We start from the raw sequence: 22,921 nt of genomic DNA on the forward strand, positions 1-22,921 counted from the left end.
CCAACACTAACCGACACTGTGGTGACTCACCCTCCTCATCTATAGCCATCACAGCTGCCCCCTGGCTGAGGAGCACCTGGACCACTGTAGCCAGACCGTTCCTCGCTGCGATATGAAGGGGCCTGGGGAAGAGGGAAATGGGATAAACAGTCAATAGACCACCTGGGTAAACAAAACGCTAGGTCTTCATGGTTTTGTATAGGTCCCCCAGCTTCAGCTCTCATTCATCTTAACTCCCGGAGTTAGGAGTCATACAGACGGAGTTTAAAAGGGCTGAGTGAGAGATGAAGCTTGGGTTTTATACAGTGTTGAACAGTGTCTTTCATGAAAGGTTGAGTCTCTGCGATGATGATGGCTCACATTTGCAGTGCACTGTTTGTTGCATTGATGAGGGAGGGGTCGCTGATCTCTCCCAGGATTAACAGGGCACACATCTCATGAGCCTGTGGGAGAAAACACATTAAGTAAGCAAGCGAGCCTTGTCCGAGAACAGCCTATAAAGGCAAGATCTCCTGTTTCTGTAGCGCAAGGCAGCTTGATGTACAAATATACCCCCTATTGCAGGGAAACACATAAAGGTCAGGTTTAGTACACTGGGATTGAACCATTAGTACACACATGCCATTTCCCTGCCACCTAATAATGCTTTGGTATCAACAGTAATAAACATGAGCAATCTGAAGATGTAAAGCAGTTATCCAATGATATGTGGATCTGTCATGCTTGTTTTCTGTATAGTTGATAGATGCCAGAGTTTTTAAAATAACTTAGGTTGTGAATTTGGCTACAGTGAGTCATAATTCTAAATAACAGTAGACCGTGTGTCAGCTAGTCGTATGACGGAGTGTCTTGCCTTGCTGCAGGACTGTGTCTGTCTCTCACCTTGCTGCAGGCCAGGTGAAGGGCGGTGTTGTCATTGACATCCAACAGGGTCAGGTCTGCCTTGGCCTGGTGCAGCAGGATCTCTGTTGGGTTCACACATCTCTCACAATTACACATCATCATCATCATCATCATCATCATCATTTGGCTGCAGAACAGTCGACAACAAGCTTCCTCCACTTGCTATGGTCACTAGCAAGGGTTGCCATTTGATGTGGCGTCCACAATTACACAGTTCATCAATTAAATTACATATAAAATAAAAACATAAATGTATACCAAACTAATAAGCCCACTAAACGTTCAGTTCTCCTATTTACTGGGTGCAATAATCACATGATCTATTTTCTGGCCACTCACCGACGGCTGCGGTCCGTCCGTTGTCGGCAGCAACCATCAGGGCGGAGCGTCCTGTGGTGTCCACGGCATTGACCTCTGCCCCCTGGACCAGGGCCAGCTGCAGCCCGCCAACACTGTCCGAATAGGCAGCTGCATGCAACGGGGTCCTTCAGGCACAGCCCAGGACAGCCACCACCAGACAGACAAGACCGAGACAGGTAAGCGAGTGGCAAGCTGCAATACACTAGACTTGACAGAGCTCCGTACACACAAAGGCATATGCAGAAAGTCACGACAGACACACACCTTCCTTTGGCGTCTCTGATGTTCACCATCTGAGGTCCGACCGTCTCTACCAGTAGTTCAGCAGCACCATCATGGCCATTTATTCTGGAAAGGAACCAGACAAACTGAGAAAACATCCTACATCTCTCCGCCATACAAAAAGGACAGCAGTAGCCAGGTCAACATTCTGATGAATTCAACACCAGGTCTCATCATTCCAACAGATTTACGTTTTTCAAAACAGAAGCTCTGATAATAATAGCGGAATCCAGAACCCTAAAGAGCAGGGGGAACCAGCGGCGGTACTCACAGAGCACAGTGCAATGGGGTGAAGGGGTTTCCTTCCTGGATACTAAAAGATTTGTGTTCAAGTAAAACGTCCAAACAGTCTTCGTGCCCTGAAAGAGACGAGAGATGGAGTCAAGACACAGTTTAGAAGTTCTCTCAATGCTATTTGGCCCAATCCCACACTGTGTGTTACTCACTGAGGTTATTTGTAGACTCTCAGGGAAGGTAGTGTGTGTGACTCACCGTGGTAAGCGGCCCAGTGGGTGGGAGTGTATCCGCTGTAGTCCAGCATTGAGTCGAGGGGGTCGGTGCGTGTGGCGCCCTGCAGCAGGCTGCGCAGGAGCTCCATGTGGCCGCAGGAGGCGGCCAGGTGCAGGGGGGTGCGCCCCCGGAAATCCCTGCACAGAGCCGAAGCACCATGCTCCAGCAGGGCCGACACACAGTCCTCACTGCCCATCACCGCCTGCAGGAGGAGACAGAGAAAGAGTTAAAGAGACAGAACCCTTCACTGACAAGAGAAAGAGGACAGAGAGATTGAGAAGAACAGTTGAAAGGAATAACTTTCTTGGACCATCACTGCAGGTCAATATACACTACATGACCAAAACTGTGTGAACACCTGCTCGCCCAACATCTCATTCCAAAATCATGGGCATTATTACGGCGTTGGTCTCCAGGGAGTGTTGCACCAGAAGACCGGTGATTTTTACTCGCTTCAGCACTTGGCGGTCCCATTCTGTGAGCTTGTGGCGCCTACCCCTTCGCGGCTGAGCCGTTGTTGCTCCTAGACCTTTCCACGTCACAATAACAGCACTTAAAGAGTTGACCGGGTCAGCTCTAGAAGCGCAGAAATTTGACAAACAATCCTATGACGGTGCCACTTTGAAAGTCACAGAGCTCTTCAGTAAGGCTCCCGAGTGGCGCAGCGGTCTAAGGCACTGCATCACTACAGACCCTGGTTTGATCCCAGACTGTATCATAACCGGCCGTGATCAGGAGTCCCGTAGGGCGGTGCACAATTGGCCCAGCGTCGTCCGGGTTAGGGGAGGGTTTGGCCCGGGGTAGGCAGTCATTGGAATTAAGAATTTGTTCTTAACTGACTGCAAAAATACTGTCAATGTTTGTCTATGGAGATTGCGTGGCTGTGTGCTCAATTTTATACACCTGTCAGCAATGCGTGTGGCTAAAATAGCAGAATCCACTAATTTGAAGGGATGTCCACATAGTTTTGTATATATAGTGTAGTTCATCAGCAGTTTCTCTAAGTGTCCCATCTACCCAGATTCGATGAATGTGACTGCAGGGGACCCCCATTGGCAATATATTTTGAGATTTAGCAGATGTTATGGTTAGACCAAGCACATACACATGGTGGGGACACTCACAGCTCTGTGTAGGGCAGTGCGGCCTCGCTTGTCGGCGGCGTCGACCCCGGCTCCCTTCTCCAGCAGGATGTGGACACAGTCAGTGTGGCTGCCCAGAGCTGCCAGCATCAGAGCCGTCCTACACACACACACACACAATCCCAGGGGTTTTTACATACAAATAACCAGTAGGTTAAAAAAAAGGGATCCCACTACCTGAGAATTGTGTTTAAAAAAACAGCAAAAATCATCTTTCCTATTCTAGTGGGTGCACACATATTCAACAAACACATATTCAACAAACACATATTCAACAAACACATTATTCAACAAACATGTTCAAGAAATGAATGACAGTCACTCACTGTCCCTGTACGTCGGCAATGTCGATGATGTCAGCCTTCTCCCCTCGGTTGACCAGCATGAGCAGACAGTCTGTTTGGCCGTTGGAAGCTGGAGGAGGTGGTGACGGAGGTCAAATATTGAGACAAGCTCACACACACAATGAAGAGCAGGTAACAGAGAAGACTGAAAATATTGACAAAAGCTCATACACACATCCAAACACCATTGTGGATTAGAATCTAACAATCACAAAAAACGCGCACACACACACACACACACCTGCGACATGGAGTGGGGTCCACTTGTTGCGGCGCTCCCTGAGGTGGCAGGAGACCCCATGGGACAGCAGGACCTCCAAGCACTGAGCGTGTCCCTTCTGGGCTGCCAAGTATAGGGCGGTGCGCCCCCCCGCATCCCGAACGTCCAGACTCACCAGCGTTTCAGACAGCACCCCCAACGCCTCACAGTGACCGTTATATGCCTGGGTGGAGGGAGAAAAACACGAGTGTGAGAATGGCGATGGGTCACTGTGTTCGAGGGACATCACACTCCAACTTCAGAACTAGAACCACACAACAGTCAAACTGAAGTGTGTAAACGTGTCAATTCATTGGGTAAGTGTGTTAAATTAATAGTTCACTCCAACTTTGAACTTGCACTGTAGAACTAAGAGGGACCGTAATTAAACTAGTGCAATGTGTTCATTTGAAGTTGAAACAATCTATAGAAAGCGCATAGACAGTGCAGCCAAGTAGGCCAGCGGAAACGAGGCTCAGCGGGTGTACCGTACTCACGGCTAAGTGCAAAGGGCTAACTGGAACACTGCTCTCCACGTCTCCCAGACAGTTGAACGACATCTCCAAGAGCTGGGGGACAGAGGGACAAAGACAGGAGTTTACAACCTGTACATACTGCACCACATTCAGAGATTACTGCACTTCCCAAAGGAAGCGGTACACGGCTCAGTCACCTGAGCTTAGCCCTGTGACGAGGAAGTGAAAGTAAATGATTTACCGACACCCACTCCCAGCGCTTAAAGGTGTGGATGAAAATACTACTTTATTACAAAGGCTATGACCAGTTTCAAACCAAGCGCAAATTTGAACACGTCTCGATGCTCTAAAGTTTCCTCGTCTTCATCGGCACTGATCTGAAAGCAACGGACTAGTGAAAGCAACATGGTTGGATGTCTACTAGGACTTCACCGCCACTTGTCCTGTTCTTTCATAGTGCAGAAGACGAGGAGGGTAAGCCACTGTTGAAATGCATCCGTGATACGACTCATCTTTGCCTGTCTGTCTGCAGCATACACACACACACACACACACACACACACACACACAGTCCCTCCTCCCACTGACTCACCAGCTCCAGGTTCTGCTTGTTTCCGTGGGCTGCTGCGTAGTGGACTGCGCTGTAACCCTTGGTGTTCCTCAGAGCCGGGTCAGCCCCGTTATCCAGCAGATACTCCAAACAACTACACATACAGGGGAGACCGTCATGTTAGGTCAACCAACAAGCTTATGGATACACAACTATGTCAACACAGAGAGAGGAAAAAAATTGTGATCAAACAACAAGCCGTCAAATACAATGAACAAACATAAACACAACATGTGAAGTGTTGGTCCCATGTTTCATGAGCTGAAATAAAAGATTCCAGAAATGTTCCATACGCACAAACAGCTTATTTCTCTCAAATCTTGTACACAAATGTATTTACATCCTTGTTAGTGAGCGTTTCTCCTTTGCCAAGATAATCCATCCACCTGACAGGTGTGGGATATCAAGAAGCTGATTACACAGCACGATCATTACACAGGTTAATCTTGTACTGGGCCACTAAAATGTGCAGTTCAGTCACAACACGTCACAGGTGTCTCAAGTTGAGGGAGCGTGCAACTGGCATGCTGAATGCAGGAATGTCCACCAGAGCTGTTGCCAGAGTTTTTAATGTTCATTTCTCTACCATAAGCCACCTTCAACTTCGTTTTATAGAAGTTGGCAGTACGTCCAACCATCCTCACACCCACAGACCACGTGTATGGCGTCATGTGGGCGAGCCATTTGCTGATGTCAACGGTATGGCTATGGTATGGGCAGGCATAAGTTAGACAACGAACACAATTGCATTTTATTTATGGCAATTTGAATGCACAGATACCGTGACTAGATCCTGAGGCTCTTTGTCGTGCCATTCTTCTGCCACTATCATCTCATGTTTCAACATGATAATGCAAGGCCCCATGTCACAAGGATCTGTGCACAATTGCTGAAAGCTGAAAATGTCACAGTTCTTCCATGGCCTGCACACTCACCAGACATGTCACCTATTGAGCATGTTTAGGATGCTCTGGATCAACATGTACAATGGCATGTTCCAGTTCCCGCCAACATCCAGCAACTTCGCGTAGCCATTGAAGAGGAGTGGGACAACATTCCACAATCAACAGCTTGATCAACTCAATGCTAAGGAGATGTGTTGTGCTGCATGAGGCAAATGGTGGTCCCATGCCCCTACCTTATTTTTAAAGGTATCTGTAACCAACAAATGCATATCTGTATTCTCAGTAATGTGAAATCCAGGGCCTAATGAATTGATTTCAATTGACTGATTTCCTTATATGAAATGTAACGCAGTAGAATCTTTAAAATTGTTGCATGTCGCGTTTATATTTTTGTTCAGTATACATGGGCGGGTTAACTTGAACTGGAAACCATTGCAGGAGAGTGTACATTTCTAAACAGTTCCCATCTTCTGAGAAACCAACATTTTTGAGCTTGGTCAGTTGGTAGGTTTATATGTTTTAAGCTGGATAAAACTGAGATGACATCATGGTGAGAGACTTACAAAAAGTCCTCCTTTGCCCTCTCCTCACTCTGGTGTCCGACTGAGTAATGTCTGTCCACTCTGGGGGGGAAAAAAAATGTCAGTTAAATTTTGGAGTCTGGTATATTTTTTGCCCCTCTGTGTGTGTGTTGTGTGTGTCTCACCGGCAGAAAGTCTGCGAGGCGGCAGCGTAGTGCAGGGGGCTGCAGCCTTTCTGGTCCAGATCATTCACCTCGGCACCAGCACTCACCAGGGCAACCGTGCACTGGTAGCTCCCATTCGCAGCAGCGTAGTGCAAAGGAGCTCTGCCAAGAGAGGGAGGGAAAAGGAGAGAGGTGATGAGTCACACTCACGGGAGAAGGGACGAGAATAAAATAGCATTTGTGTCAGAGTGAATCCTATGGGGAAAAACAAGTTGAATTCCAGAATGAGACCACTCACTTTCCCAGTTTGTCCTTTTTACTCAAGTCGGCACCACTGCTCAACAGCAAGTTAAGACATTCAACGTTTCTGCAGTCAAAGAGAAAACAGAAATACAAATGAGACGATTACACAACCATTAACAAAGCTCTCTCTTCATTAACACAATGTGTGTGCGCGGGTACGCATGCTCACCCTCCAGAGGCAGCGGCGTGCAGGCAGGTCCTCCCCAGGCTGTCTGGGGTGTTTATGTCAAACCCGGCTGACAGCACATACTCGTTGCTTAGAGATGATACAATGCTGTACAGCTGACCTGCAGGAAGCGCGACAGCACAAAACAGGAAGTGTGGTCATACAGGGTGACCACATCAGGAGGTCTGGAAAGAACAATGGCCTTTGTGTGTAGTGAGAAGGACATCTATTCAAATCTCTGTTTCTGAACATAACACTAAATGAGAAAAAGCAAGTAGTTAAAGAATGTGTTGTATGTACGTGCCCTCTCACATTCTATCTGATAAACAACTACTTAGGTCAATTTGAATGTACACATCCATGAAACATGATCCGTTTCCATTATACAAACAACAATTTCAGTCTAAAGACTTACCTGAGGAGAGTAACTTGCGACAACAGTCTGAAAACCCGTAGAGCACAGCCAAATGCAACGAAAACATCCCATGAATCCCTTGCCTACAGAGAAAGAGAGAGAAACAATGACAGATGGATAAGAGAAGATATAAGACGGGCAAGGAGATCACACTGTATCGTCTCAAATATGTAACATACAATGTTAACTAGAAGAGAGATGTGAGCTTTGCTGCTAGTTCTGTTGAGAGGACCATTATGTTGCATAAGCAGTGGAAGAGCTGATCTTCTGACAACATTCTCTCAGGAGAGATGTCTTGTTCTGCCATAAATACAGTTGTTCTACACCTGAATTGTGTGTATTTTCTGTAACCTGACTGTGTACATGTGTGTCGGTTATTCTATCCTTGATGGGACCAAAAATCCCCGAAAGTCCCCACAAGGATAGCAAAACGATCCATTGTGGGGACATTTCCTATGTCCCCATGATGACAAAGGCTATTTTAAGCTTAGGCGTTAGGTTTACGGTTAGGGTAGGGGGTTAGGTTAAGAAAATAGGATTTTGAATGGAAATCTATTTTAGGTCCCCACGAGGATAGATGAACAAACCTCGCGTGTGTGTGTGAGCAGCGGTTTCCATAAATAAATATAGGATAGCATGCCCCCCCCCCGATTTTTTTCTATTTTGAGTTCTATTTTGGTGGCCTCTGGTACATTCTAATACCTTAATTCCATCCGAAACACAAAGTTACATTATTGAATACTTCAACAACTTTACTAGGCTTGGGCAGAATCCCGTATAGGTTTGTGCAGAATACAGTGAGGGAAAAAAGTATTTGATCCCCTGCTGATTTTGTACGTTTGCCCACTGACAAAGAAATTACCAGTCTATAATTTTAATGGTAGGTTTATTTGAACAGTGAGCGACAGAATAACAACAAAAAATCCAGAAAAACCTGTCAAAAATTATAAATTGATTTGCATTTTAATGAGGGAAAAAAATATTATTTCTTGCTCCCAGGTGTCTTTTATACAGGTAATGAATGACCTGAGATTAGGAGCACACTTAAAGGGAGTGCTCCTAATCTCAGCTTGTTACCTGTATAAAAGACACCTGCCCACAGAAGCAATCAATCAGATTCCAAACTCTCCACCATGGCCAAGACCAAAGAGCTCTTCAAGGATGTCAGGGACAAGATTGTAGACCTACACAAGGCTGGAATGGGCTACAAGAACATCGCCAAGCAGCTTGGTGAGAAGGTGACAACAGTTGGTGCGATTATTCACAAATGGAAGAAACACTCGTTAGCATTCTCATTAGCATATTTAGCTAGCAGCCTCTATGGAAATGTGCTATTGTGCAAATTTTGCTAGCATTCTCTAATACACACACACACACACAATGGGCTTTAAAGATTTTAGCACCCCCTTGTGTACTAAACCGGTAACACCGTAAATCACGGGATGAGAGAAGGACGGTATGACGATATGAAAAACTTTACCTCCCAGATTGGTAAAATTAGTCGTGCTACTGAGTAGAAAGACATTACTTCACAAATAAAATTACTGAAAATGTATGAATTCCGTATGCTGTTTTTGTTATCGTCTAGGCTTAGATGATCAGGACTATTTTCTAAGTAAGAGAACCATTTTTAACATTAAAACCAATCATCACTTCATATTTACAGTACTGCAAAATATGAATTGCCACAATGATGTTTGTTCTTCAAATTATGTATTTTATTGTCTCTGCTGCTGTGGACACTTATGCCTCTATTTTCGGCTGGCGTTAAGGCGGTACTAGTGACAAACGCACGTTCAAGGGCAATTTTGACCCATTAAAGCCAGCTTATTTAAGACCAACCAAAAGCTGGTTTAAGCGGTAACGCGGTGGTTATGGCATGCATTTTGACAGAGGAAATGCAGCCCATCCAGACATGATGCACACCGCCCATACGCACATGGAACAAGAGTAATGTGATTTTTATTTGATTAAAACCCAAGCATAGCCTCCCCTCTCAATGAAGGTTTGTTTTTTTTGTCCTGCCCAACGTAATCGCCAAGTAGTCAAGACTGTCTATAAAGGGTTTGGCTCGTGAGACCGCTTGGAAATAAATCTTAAGTCACCAAAGTTTTTAAATATAAAGTTTGAGAAGAGCAAAACAGTGAGCTGACATTAACTTTTATCTATGTATTGTAGGTAGGCCTAAATTATTTTAGCCACGCAGCTTCTGTTTTGGACGTGCGTAAAGCCCCCTCCATGATGTAGGCTACATGTGCCCATCTTGAAAGGAGAGATTAGGACCTCGGTGAATACCATGTGTAAGATGGTTCCAGTGTTTATAAAATATTATTTGGGGGCAGTATAACGGTGAGTGGACATTCCCCCTTTCTTTTTATATTGGATGTGAAAAGTTTAGATATGTGTAAAAACCTGCCATAGTCTAAGCTGCCTTGTCTCTATTATATACCCACAGGGAGCAATTATGGTTCCTGGAATTGTATTTAGACATAGCCTATTTTAAAACAAGTTGTTTTGTTTTAATTAGATTATCAATAGCCTAGTGAATTTAATCTTTCTTATTGACTACGGCATGTCCACAGACTGCAATTTACAGTAGGCCTAGCCCCTCTATCAGTGTGAGTTCTACAGCCTGTTGAACAATGTATTTATATATTGAAGCAATGCAATTAGAACCATGTGGACTGCAAACATATTTTGCAAATACACAACTTGAAGCAACCACATAGTGTATTCATACCCCTTGACATTTGGTTTTTGGGATTTTTACTGAGGATGGATACTAACAACAATCCTAACCTAATTGACAGAATGAAAAGGAAGCCTGTAAAGAATAAACATATTCCATGACATGCATCCTGTTTGCGACAAGGCACTAAAGTAATACTGCAAAAAGTGACAAATCAATTAACTTTTTGTCCTGAATACAAAGTATTCTGTTTGCAGCAAATCCAATACAAACACATTACTGAGTACAACTCTCTATATTTTCAAGCATAGTGGTGGCTAAATCATGTTATGAGTATGCTTGTAATCGTTAAGGACTGGGGAGTTTTTCAGGATAAAAAAATGTACGTAATGGAGCTAAGCACAGGCAAAATCCTAGAGGAAAACCTGATTCAGTCTGCTTTCCACCAGACACTGGGAGATTAATTAAATTTTCAGCAGGACAATAACCTAAAGCAAGGTTTCCCAAAGTCAGTACTTTAAAATATTTGACAAATGTTAGAATGAAAGACCTGTTCAAAAAGAGCAGTTCGTTGGCGAACAACCCATCACTAGGCTACACTGACCAGTCACATTAGCGGTCACTGGCAAGACTCAACATGGGCTTAGAATCCCAGGAAAATATAAACAAGAGCTTTAGTTTCCTTGTTCCGTTGCGATACCATGGAAATACACCTACATTGTATGATTTATGAATAGCAACGGGATATAGGAGATTGACTTGATTCAGTCAGTTCGACACCTTTTAGAAACTATTTAACACAAGCCGTTCGGTCGTCAATAAAAGAAACAGTAAGTAGCCTATGCGCCCAATTCTGTGGCTGGCTATAGGCCTATGAAACACGCAAAATAAAATAAATGTGCCACAAAACAATAATTAAGTGGATTTCAACTCATCGTTACCACTTACATTACATGGGATGTGTAAATACACTCACAGGAGATGCTCTCCCTCCTCCTTGAAAATAAATTTGACTGAAGCAAACCACAGCGCACAAAAATAACACAGGTACTGAGAGGGGAGACAGACTGCAGACTAACAAACCAGGGCCCTGTTTCCCAAAAGCATCTTAAGGCCTTTCAGCCTATAAGTACCCGCTAGAGAACGTTGCCAGGCATCTCCTTTAGCATATGATCATCAGATGCATATCAACCCACAAGATGCAGCAAACATAAGCACCAATGATTGATAAATAGTGCATCAACTATTAGAAAGGAGTAACGGCATGACAAAATATTTGTGGAAATATATATATATTTTTAAATACCAATAGTTATTTGTTTAGATAGTCAAGGATGTTTTGTATAATTCTAAAGTCCAACAAAAAAACATAGGCCTATAGCCTATTTTAGTTTCCCTTACAATAAAAACATTGCAGTGTAATCCACTTGATCAACTTTTGATTTGTAGATTCAATTAGTAATAGAGTTAAAGTAATTAGAAAAGTCCAGTTACAGCTTCTTTTGACAAAACAAAAAACATAATATAATCAGCCAGGTGCACAGGTGAAATTATTTTCTGTAATCCTAAACAAAAGCACCAGTGCATGAAGAATTGTAAAGGACGAATTGCAATAATAGATATGTGGCAATACACTGCATTCAAAAGGTATTCAGACCCCTCGACTTTCACCACATTGTGTTATGTTACAGCCTTATTCTAAAATGGATTCAATCGTTTTTTTTTACTTCATTAAACTATACACAATACTCCATACTGACAAAGCAAAAACCGTTTTTTAGAAATGTTTGCAAATTTAAAAAAAAATATATATATATATATATATATATATATAATAATGAAATATCACATTTACGTAAGTTTTGAGACCCTTTACTCAGTACTTTGTTGAAGCACCTTCGGCAGCGATGACAGCCTCGGGTCTTATTGGGTATGACGCTACAAGCTTGGCACACCTGTATTTGGGGAGTTTCTCCTATTCTTCTCTGCAGATCCTCTCCAGCTGTCAGGTTGGATGGTGAGCGTCGCTGTACAGGTCTATCCAGAGAGGTCTATCCAGAGAGGTCTATCCAGAGAGGTCTATCCAGAGAGGTCTATCCAGAGAGGTCTATCCAGAGAGGTCTATCCAGAGAGGTTCAAGTCTGGGCTCTGGCTGGGTCACTCAAGGACACTGAGACTTGCCCCAAAGCCACTCCTGCGTTGTCTTGGATGTTTGCATATGGTTGTTGTCCTGTTGGATGGTGAACCTTCGCCCCAGTCTGAGGTCTGAGCTCCCTGAAGCAGGTTTTCATCAAGGATCTCTCTGTACTTTGCTCCATTCATCTTTCCCTCAATCCTGACTAGTCTCCCAGTCCCTGCAGCTGAAAAACAACCCCACAGCATGATGCTGCCACCATCATGCATCACCGTAGGGATGGTGCCAGGTTTCCTGCAGATGTGACACTTGGCATTCTGGCCAAATGGTTCAATCTTGGTTTCATCAGACCAGAGAATCTTGTTTCTCATGGTCTGAGAGTCCTTTAGGTGCCTTTTAGCAAACTCCAAGCAGGCTGTCACATGCCTTTTACTGAGGAGTGGCTTCCTTCTGGCCACTACCATAAAGGCCTGATTGGCAGAGTGCTGCAGAGATGGGATAACCTTCCAGAAGGACAACTATCTCCACAGAGGAACTCTGGAGCTCTGTCAGAGTGACCATCGGGTTCTTGGTCACCTCCCTGACCAAGGCCCTTGTCCCATGATTGCTCAGTTTGTCCGAGCGGCGAGCTCTAGGAAGAGTCTTGGTGGTTCCAAACTTCTTCCATTTAAGAATGATGGAAGCCACTGTTCTTGGGGACCTTCAACGCTGCAATTTCTTTTGGTACTCTTTCCCAGATCTGTGCATCGACACAATCCTGTCTTGGAGCTCTACATACAATTCCGTTGACCGTAGGCTTGGTTTTTGCTCTGACATGCACTGTCAACTGTGGGACCTTATATAGACAGGTGTGTGCCTTTCCAAATCATGTCCAATCAATTGAATTTACCACAGGTGGACTCCAATCAAGTTGTAGAACCATCTCAAGGATGACCAATGGAAACAGGATGCACCTGAGCTCAATTTCGAGTCTCATAGCGAAGGGTCTGATGAATACTTATATAAATAAGGTATCTGTTTATTGTTAATACATTTGCAAAAATTTTGAAAAAAAAAACAGTTTTCACTTTCTCATTATGGGTTATGGTGTGTAGATTGATGAGGGAAATGTTTGAATAAGGCTATAATGTAACAAAATGTGAAAAAAGTGAAGGGGTCTGAATACTTTCCGAATACTTTCCGAATTCATGACAAGATATAAAAAGTTGACAAGATATACATTTGTTGATTGTAGTGGACACTATTGTTCCCTTATACGCGTGCCATTATGCAAGACTCACAAACAAAATCGATTGCACTGCACCTCGTTTTCACGGGCCTTGTTCCGTGTACACCTGCCGAAGGTGTCGCATAATCTCTGAGGCGGTTGCATGGCATGGTCTCTCGGGAAAAAGTCTATCCCATACCAATCAGATCAAAATGACTCCACATCAATTTCAAACTCAAAACTGATCCTCTGTGGAAAGTAGCCGCACTTATGGAAAACAGTCTCTCACCTGGCTGTGTCAGCACCGTTAGTCATCAGGGTGCTGATCAGCAGCTCGTGGCCGTGCTTAGCAGCAACGTGAAGAGGAGTATTGCCATATTTATCTACACAGTCTATATCCCCACCTGCACATACGAGAGAGGGGGGGGGGGGTTAGGGGCAGAGGAGATTTGCACCATATTGTTTTTCACACAGTTATGAGATGCCATCCGGCTGTTGGAGTTGTGGTGGTTGTTATGGGCTGGAGGATGAGTGTTGTGTATGTTTGGCTGGTGCGCTTCAACTGAAGTTTGTCCCTGAAATACTGCAGGCACTTTTCACAAACACACTATCCTTGTATTTGAAGTGTAGTGTGTGATAATATTGTGTTTTATGATGTGTGTGTGGTTACCGTTTTGGATAAGGATCTGGGAGCGGGTGAAGCGCCCGTGAATAGCGGCCATGTGCAAAGGACTCTTCCCTTCTTTACTCTGTGAGAGAAAGAGAGAAACAAAAACATTTCTTGTTATGAAAATAATCGATTTACCTCAAACATACACAAAACAACTTGGGATGTTATTCAAAATATCCTTGTTTATAAATGCCACTTCTGCCATCTGTTAACTAAGACTCCCAAATGGCAACCTATTCCTTATATAGTGCACTACATTTGACCAGGGCCCATAGTGCACTATATAAGGAATAGGGTGCCATTTCGGGTGCAACCAATCCCTTATTCCCTCATTTCCCGGGAGTCCTCAGACTGACCTGCATGTTGACGTCAGCGCCGTTGTTGACTAGCAGCTCGAGGCAGAGCGCCCCGTTGGTTGAGACAGCGGCCAGGTGCAGCGGCGTGCCACCGTGGTGGTTGGGTTGGTTGACGTTGGCGCCACGGTTCACCAGCTCGTTGGCCACCGCCTCCTGGCCCGTGTAGCACGCCATGTGGAGCGCTGTGTTCCCAAAGGCGTTAGGCTCATCAATCTGACGTGGAGACAAAGAAAAGGCAGAAATTAGATGGTGAGATGGTTATAGGGCCTGAAGACGTCCCTGATAGGCCCTAACCTAAATTATACTAGGAATGCACTTTTGTAAAAAAAAAAAAAAAAAATAATAATAATAATAATAAATAAAAATTTAAAAAAACACACAAGCAAAGAATTCAACAATAGGAAGCCACACCCCCTGGCACCTCACCTCTGAACCCAGCCGCAGCAGGTACTTGACCACCTCAATCTGGCCGCTGGCAGCTGCAGCGTGGAGCGGGGTATATCCGCGCTTGTCCCTGCACATGGCGTCCGCGCTCCGCGCCACAAGAAGCTTCACGATCTGCAGATGCCCTGAGGGAAGAGGAGACAACCGTACATTCATGGAACATACAGACACTACAGACACACAGACAGGTTAACGAAAGCCTTGGCAATTTTCTGTTTGTGTGTGAGGATATGCAATTTGGCACAGGTTTGCTTTTCTTTGTAGACAAGGATCCTTTGTAGGGTTGTCACGCTACCAGCATCACAATACTCGGACGTATCGTGGCAAGGAAACAAAACATGGAGGATTTCATTTCTTGAGGAAAACCGACCAAAGTTACAACCAAACAGCATTAATTTGTCACCTAGTCAAATTTGTTTATTTTACAAGCTATAGCACCCACAATTTTACATAGTCGATTTTTAATAGGACAATAGAGTTTAGTCCAATTTGTGTTTTCTTTTTTGGCATGGAAAATCTGGTATTGGGATACTGGTATCGTGACAACCCTAATCCCTTGACAGGAAGTCTGCAAGTTGATTTCCAGATCAGTGCCTTAGCTCAGGCCAAGCCTCTTGAACAAGGAGAGGAAAGTGTGTCAATTTAAGGAAGTGTCCATTCTAAGGTCCCACCCACCGAGGTATGCGGCCCAGTGGATTGGCTGCCTCTCCTTCTTATCGCTGGCACTCAGGTTGGCCCCTTTGTTGAGGAGCAAATTCACCATCTGGATACAGACAGGAGATGAGTTAAAATGGGTACAGTAAGACACCTTTCTGAGGAGAGGAAGACCAGTTCAGCAAAGAGGATGTGTCTGAAATGGCACCAGTTCCCTGTATAGCAGATACTATGCGGATCCTGGTCAAAAATAGTGAACTTTATAGGGGATTGAGTGCCATTTCAGTATTACTCAAAACCCTCCACCCTATGACCGGAAAACCCCGCTGTGACCCGACCTCCACGTGGCCGCTGTGTGCAGCGTGGTGCAGAGCAGTCCTGCCGGAGCGGTCCGCCACGTTCAGGCTGCTCAGCTTGGGGATGAGAGCCTCAGCGCAGCGTGTGGCCCGGTTGGCCGCAGCCACGTGCAACGGCGTCTGCCAGAATTTATCCCGGGCATTGACCTCCGCATCCTGTCTCAGCAGCAGCCCCACGGCCTTCTGGGAAAGACGGTAGGAGAATAAATAAAAAAGTATGAGGAGTGAAACTTTATCACCCGACATTCATATAGCTAGCTACTCATTCAAGGAAGGAGAGAAAATGAATTTATCTGCCATATTGGTTACCTAAGAAAATGAGCCCTAAGAAGTGCTATTAAGACTGATGAGGAATTCCAGGTAAATGACTGTAGCAGGTTTTACATATTGTATTTGACATGGTCTTCACACAGCACTGTCCTGCAAAGATAGTCTTACTTCGTTCTGTGAGGCAGCTGCCCGATGCAGGGGAGTCCGCCAGCCTTGGTCCTTAGCGTTAATACTAGCACCTGAGAGAGAGAGGAGCAAGCAGGCAAGAGAGAGGGTGTGAGAGATAAAGGACGAACTCAGTCAACTATTCTGTAGCTCAGCTCAACCTTTAAAAAAAAAAGAAAAATAGGATAGGAATAATTGAGTGAACAATGCGAATCCCTCTGAAAACGGTCTGTCTCGTGCTGGAGAACGTTACCTGAATTAATGAGAAGGTCCATAATGTGAACGTCGCCCAAACACGCAGCAGCATGTAAGGGGGTACGGCGTTCTTGGTCCTGAGGAGAGACAGCAGACAGAGAAACAACAGTAAACAAGAGCCCAGATTTAAGCCCACTGTTGGTTCTGATATCATCCTAAGGCAGTGTAATACGAAAACATGCGGTCTCTCCTTCACTGCAGCCGAGGTGAGTAAGACATTTAAACGTGTTAACCCTCGCAAGGCTGCAGGCCCAGACGGCATCCCCAGCCGCGCCCTCAGAGCATGCGCAGACCAGCTGGCCGGTGTGTTTACGGACATATTCAATCAATCCCTATACCAGTCTGCTGTTCCCACATGCTTCAAGAGGGCCACCATTGTTCCTGTTCCCAAGAAAGCTAAGGTAACTGAGCTAAACGACTACCGCCCCGTAGCACTCACATCCGTCATCATGAAGTGCTTTGAGAGACTAGTCAAGGACCATATCACCTCCACCCTACCTGACACCCTAGACCCACTCCAATTTGCTTACTGCCCAAATAGGTCCACAGACGATGCAATCTCAACCACACTGCACACTGCCCTAACCCATCTGGACAAGAGGAATACCTATGTGAGAATGCTGTTCATCGACTACAGCTCGGCATTCAACACCATAGTACCCTCCAAGCTCGTCATCAAGCTCGAGACCCTGGGTCTCGACCCCGCCCTGTGCAACTGGGTACTGGACTTCCTGACGGGCCGCCCCCAGGTGGTGAGGGTAGGCAACAACATCTCCTCCCCGCTGATCCTCAACACTGGGGCCCCACAAGGGTGCGTTCTGAGCCCTCTCCTGTACTCCCTGTTCACCCACGACTGCGTGGCCACGCACGCCTCCAACTCAATCATCAAGTTTGCGGACGACACAACAGTGGTAAGCTTGATTACCAACAACGACGAGACGGCCTACAGGGAGGAGGTGAGGGCCCTCGGAGTGTGGTGTCAGGAAAATAACCTCACACTCAACGTCAACAAAACTAAGGAGATGATTGTGGACTTCAGGAAACAGCAGAGGGAACACCCCCCTATCCACATCGATGGAACAGTAGTGGAGAGGGTAGCAAGTTTTAAGTTCCTCGGCATACACATCACAGACAAACTGAATTGGTCCACTCACACAGACAGCATCGTGAAGAAGGCGCAGCAGCGCCTCTTCAACCTCAGGAGGCTGAAGAAATTCGGCTTGTCACCAAAAGCACTCACAAACTTCTACAGATGCACAATCGAGAGCATCCTGGCGGGCTGTATCACCGCCTGGTATGGCAACTGCACCGCCCTCAACCGTAAGGCTCTCCAGAGGGTAGTGAGGTCTGCACAACGCATCACCGGGGGCAAACTACCTGCCCTCCAGGACACCTACACCACCCGATGTCACAGGAAGGCCATAAAGATCATCAAGGACATCAACCACCCGAGCCACTGCCTGTTCACCCCGCTATCATCCAGAAGGCGAGGTCAGTACAGGTGCATTAAAGCTGGGACCGAGAGACTGAAAAACAGCTTCTATCTCAAGGCCATCAGACTGTTAAACAGCCACCACTAACACTGAGTGGCTGCTGCCAACACACTGACACTGACTCAACTCCAGCCACTTTAATAATGGGAATTGATGGGAAATGATGTAAATATATCACTAGCCACTTTAAACAATGCTACCTTATATAATGTTACTTACCCTACATTATTCATCTCATATGCATACGTATATACTGTACTCTATATCATCGACTGTATCCTTATATAATACATGTATCACTAGCCACTTTAAACTATGCCACTTTGTTTACATACTCATCTCATTTGTACATACTGTACTCGATACAGTAGATGGTATCTTGCCTATGCTGCTCTGTACCATCACTCATTCATATATCCTTATGTACATATTCTTTATCCCCTTACACTGTGTACAAGACAGTAGTTTTGGAATTGTTAGTTAGATTACTTGTTATTACTGCATTGTCGGAACTAGAAGCACAAGCATTTCGCTACACTCGCATTAACATCTGCTAACCATGTGTATGTGACAAATAAAATTTGATTTGATTTGATTTGATAATAAAAACAAACAGTGAGTTGAACGATAAACCCCAAAGCCAAAGAATATAAGACATGCTACATCTAACATGACAGGCTTGAACTTCACACCAACTATGAAAAATAGCTTTCAATCACAGGACATTCAAAATACATGAATAAAAATTGCCATCATCCTGCAAAAAAATCAAGTTAAAAGAATATTCAATATGAATGCACAGTGGAACTTTTAACTCACAAAATAATCAGTCGGGGTTAGGTCTGCTTTATTTTGCAAGGAGGTAGACCGGATTTTTTTTATTCTGCAAACTGAAAGTTCCCTGGCGACTCAAACTGAATTATTCCACTGCTCTCGATGTTTGCTACATACTTCAGTCTGAGACTGCCATCGTTGAAGAAGTTTGTGTTGACGTCAAAATGAGTGCCGCTGTACATAAAGTTATCAGTGATTGGATCATCTCTAACTAAACTCTAACTTTCAAAACGCAGCATACCCACGTGCATTTTGGCTCTGGACTAACCAATCGTTTTTTTTGTGACCAATCAGAATGGTCCGAATATGATTGCATTCTAGAAATCATTGGGAGGTACTCAGATCCAGACTCGTTGCAGAGAAGAAACTAACGTTAGCGTTTGGCAGCGCAAGGAGTCTGAGTAGCCAGGCAACAAAAGTGGGGCTTGAAATCCACCTTGGTGAGTAAAATTGCTCAGGCATCTCTAGCCTCTTAGCTGACCCTGTCCTCCGTACTGGAATGTGTGCAGTCAGTGTAAACCCACAAGTGAATGACTCATGGCTCAGGCCTCACTCATTGCAGCCCTAGTAAGGAAATCACAGTCTTATTCTCCATACGCATCATTCAATCACTGACTGACTGACGGACTGACTGACTGGGTTTTGGTCGTACAAGTTAAATATGTAATCTGTCTTGCATTGCAAGAATTCATGTTTGGATGCATTAAGGCAACAAAACTCTGTTAACTATGTGAAAGTGAAGTACAGGAAGCTTAACAGCATATTAATTAAAACCGTTTTTTTTGCTGTGCTTGAACAGATTCTTTGACTTTAAGTAGTGATTGAATACAGCCCCAGGTCTAGTGGCCACAACTGAGTATTTACAGTGGTATAATATTTGACCTCTGCCAAATATTGACTCCATGACAAATGCAAAGTATATTAACATATAATACAAACTGAGTTACTGATTTAAGTTTTTGTTGTGACATTTGACAAATTGCAGCTACTGAATTTACATGCTGGCACCAAGCCATATTTGAACCAGTGCTGATTGAAAGCATGCACTCAATTTAACACCCCTTCCTCTCACTGTAGAAGTTTCTAGCCTCTCCCTGTTTTAGCTCCTGCGAGGCTGCCTGTTTGTGTGTAAAGTGGACCTAGAGCATTGTGTCAGGGTTCTTTAATAGCCCACATAAGTCGAAATCCACTTTTTCAAGCTGAAAGACGATGGTATTATACAGTGACACGTTGTTTTGGCTCTGTATTCCAGCACTTTGGATTTGAAATAATACAATGACTATGATGAATGAGAAAGTTACAGATGCACAAATATCATACCCTCAAGACATGCTAACCGCTCACCCTTACAATGACAGGGGATGTTAGCATATTTTTTTTTGGGGGGGGGGGGGGGTATGATACTTATGCCTCTAAATCATCATCATCATTCATCATTCATTCAGGAATATCCTTAATCATGGAAGCATCCACATTAATGTAGAAGTGTTTAGAAACATATTCAATTGATATTTACAACAACAGTGACTCCAAAATGACAATACATTATTTACCATTAATTTCTATTAGGCACAAAAACATTTTAAACAACCAAAACAAACACCTAATGCATCCAAGAAATGTGTAGATTCACAAGCTTGATGTAGTAATTGCATGCTATGAATATAGGATCAAAACACTTTTACTTTCTACTAATTTAATAGACATAAGTGAATTTGTCGCAATACTTTTGGTCCCCTAAAATAGGGGGACTATGTACAGAAAGTGCTGTAATTTCTAAACGGTTCACCCGATATGTATGGAAATACCCTCAAATTAAAGCTGTCAGTCTGCACTTTAACCTTGTATTGTTTCAAATCCAAAGTGCTGGAGTACAGAGCCAAAACAACCAAATGTGTCACTGCCCCAATACTTCGGGGCTCAATGTATATTTGGCCTTGTTGTGACAAATCCGAAATGCCCACTTCGTGCAAATCCATGTGAATGTAGTGTCTTTTCCTATGATATGACAAAAATTGATTTCAACCTACATTTATTTTTAGGGCTGGGTTTTATTTTAATGTTACCAACGACCAGCATGGCATGTGTTTATTAAATCAGAAACAGCTGCAAAGTTCTTCCTCTTCATGACTGAGATGAGCCAAACAGCCTTGTGTCCACTTGACCGCCTCAGCCATGGAGCAAATTAAACATGTTTTTGCACCTCCGTTTTATTTTATTTTAAACTGAAAATTGCCAATTTTCACTTATTTTTTCATCTAGTCTGTATAATAAAACATTTAAAATACACACATATATATATACACATATATATATATACACATATATATATATATATATATATATATAAATAATACACATACATACACACACACCTGATCATTTTAGAAATGTTATAAATTGTGTGATATGATAGGATTTGTACTGCAGCCGAAACAGCCTACCTACCAAAGGTTGCACCGTGTCCATTACAATATAGAAAAACACATCAACTATCTTTCAATAGTTATCCATATTTCTCTTTCTAATTATTTCTATGGCGGATTTGCTGATGCAATTTAAGGAAGATGCCAAAACTTGAGATAATAATAGATGGCGAAGTCAAAGATAGGCCAGTGGTTTCCATCTCTAGCGATGTTTTCCCTACAGCAATGATTATGACAAATCCAGCTCCAGAACCTGCTATAGCACAAGCTGGCTAATCTTTGGAATATGGTGTAGTCAACAACAAAAAACAGCAACAACAGTTAACATTAGCTAGCTAGATAATATTATCATGCTAGCTAGCTACACCGACAGCTGTCATTGCCCTATTTGTTGATGGTTATTAACTCCACGTGGAAATTCCCACACCCAATTTTTTAATATGCATAAGTAGCCTTCATTATTTGGAGGTGGAACCTAAATGTGCATTTCTTCTTTAGGACAGGAAATTACATCAAAATAGTGGCTGCAACTTCCTCTGGGGGGGGGGGTCCTTTAATCTTGACAGCCAACTGGTCAGATTACCAGAGAGGTAGAATGAATGAATGAGTGAGGTACCTGAACTGACCAGCTACTTACTTGGATGGAAGATGCCCAAAATCCCTTACTGCTAAGCTTTTCCTCCCATCAATCCCTTAACCATAAGCTAATCTGCTCCTTGTCCTCAAATACATGGGCCACGTGCATTTACGTTCAGTGCACATACACACACACAAAATACAGCTTACACTCACAAGATGGCTCTTTAAGAGAACAACATGCATAGCTACTGTTGGAAGCTGAAACCAAGAATGTGAAGTGCAAAATATTGTGGGTATAACATTACTGGTCCAAAGGATGATTGATTGACTCTGTGTAATATTAACTATATCTGATTCAAAGTTGACAGGAAGGTCAAAGCATGTAGAGGATTTGACAGGTAATCCCTTCCTGCTTAACTGGCTGGCCCGTTAAGCGAGATGTGGAGGAAATTGATTCACACGGGGTCATGTTCATGTGTAGCGAGCCATCTTACCAGTGCATTGACTTCTTCATTCTTGTGCAACAAAAACTTCACTTCTTCTGCATTTCGGCTAAATATAGCCTGGACCAGTGGAGTCTGGAAGAGAATATAAACACAATAAATATTCTGAGTTCAAATAAATACCATGTTTTTAAGAGTCAAAAAACAAGGGGGGGGGGGGGGGGTTTGCCCAGCTATCGGGGAAAATCATTGGGGAAAAACACCCCCCTCTATGGGACAAAATGCTCCCTGAAGATTGAATTTAACACATTTTTATACAATTTATTTTGGCGTTTGAGTAATTGACTCTTAAAAACAGAAGTCAAATTATCTTATTTTAATTCAATAAATCAAATATAGGAACAAAATGACATTGCACATCTCACTATTAATATCCTCACTATGATGTATAGTATTTTTTTATTTAACTTTTATTTAGATGGGGTTGAGGTTTTAATGTATTTTTTTTATTTTCGCCCTTCCTGTCCAAATCATCCTAAAGTATCTCAAATTTGTGTAACTCAAAATTACTTCGAAATTATTATAA

General features: G+C 43.6%; 1 protein-coding gene across 2 annotated transcripts in view; it reads right to left on the reverse strand.

The window, feature by feature from the left end:
- LOC139370938 (serine/threonine-protein phosphatase 6 regulatory ankyrin repeat subunit C-like) overlaps positions 1 to 22,921 on the reverse strand; it is a 35,625-nt gene that overhangs the window by 10,829 nt on the left and 1,875 nt on the right. The window contains exons 2-27 of one of the 2 annotated variants that reach the window (XM_071110841.1): positions 22,387 to 22,470; positions 16,559 to 16,637; positions 16,309 to 16,379; positions 15,853 to 16,053; positions 15,536 to 15,623; positions 14,843 to 14,985; positions 14,417 to 14,629; positions 14,061 to 14,139; positions 13,680 to 13,794; positions 7,361 to 7,443; positions 6,949 to 7,066; positions 6,775 to 6,843; positions 6,498 to 6,638; positions 6,355 to 6,414; positions 4,869 to 4,980; positions 4,298 to 4,369; positions 3,783 to 3,984; positions 3,524 to 3,611; positions 3,180 to 3,297; positions 2,038 to 2,257; positions 1,817 to 1,904; positions 1,528 to 1,611; positions 1,243 to 1,388; positions 883 to 965; positions 361 to 443; positions 31 to 122 (exon numbers count right to left, since the gene is read on the reverse strand). In XM_071110841.1, coding sequence (XP_070966942.1) covers positions 31 to 122; positions 361 to 443; positions 883 to 965; positions 1,243 to 1,388; positions 1,528 to 1,611; positions 1,817 to 1,904; positions 2,038 to 2,257; positions 3,180 to 3,297; positions 3,524 to 3,611; positions 3,783 to 3,984; positions 4,298 to 4,369; positions 4,869 to 4,980; positions 6,355 to 6,414; positions 6,498 to 6,638; positions 6,775 to 6,843; positions 6,949 to 7,066; positions 7,361 to 7,443; positions 13,680 to 13,794; positions 14,061 to 14,139; positions 14,417 to 14,629; positions 14,843 to 14,985; positions 15,536 to 15,623; positions 15,853 to 16,053; positions 16,309 to 16,379; positions 16,559 to 16,637; positions 22,387 to 22,470 — 2,932 coding nt within the window. Of the gene's footprint in view, positions 1 to 11; positions 123 to 360; positions 444 to 882; positions 966 to 1,242; positions 1,389 to 1,527; positions 1,612 to 1,816; positions 1,905 to 2,037; positions 2,258 to 3,179; positions 3,298 to 3,523; positions 3,612 to 3,782; positions 3,985 to 4,297; positions 4,370 to 4,868; positions 4,981 to 6,354; positions 6,415 to 6,497; positions 6,639 to 6,774; positions 6,844 to 6,948; positions 7,067 to 7,360; positions 7,444 to 13,679; positions 13,795 to 14,060; positions 14,140 to 14,416; positions 14,630 to 14,842; positions 14,986 to 15,535; positions 15,624 to 15,852; positions 16,054 to 16,308; positions 16,380 to 16,558; positions 16,638 to 22,386; positions 22,471 to 22,921 lie in introns of both variants that reach the window. The other variant, XM_071110842.1, reaches the window with a different exon arrangement.

This window comes from Oncorhynchus clarkii, chromosome 17, assembly GCF_045791955.1.
Source record: "Oncorhynchus clarkii lewisi isolate Uvic-CL-2024 chromosome 17, UVic_Ocla_1.0, whole genome shotgun sequence".
NCBI classification, from domain to species: Eukaryota; Metazoa; Chordata; class Actinopteri; order Salmoniformes; family Salmonidae; genus Oncorhynchus; species Oncorhynchus clarkii.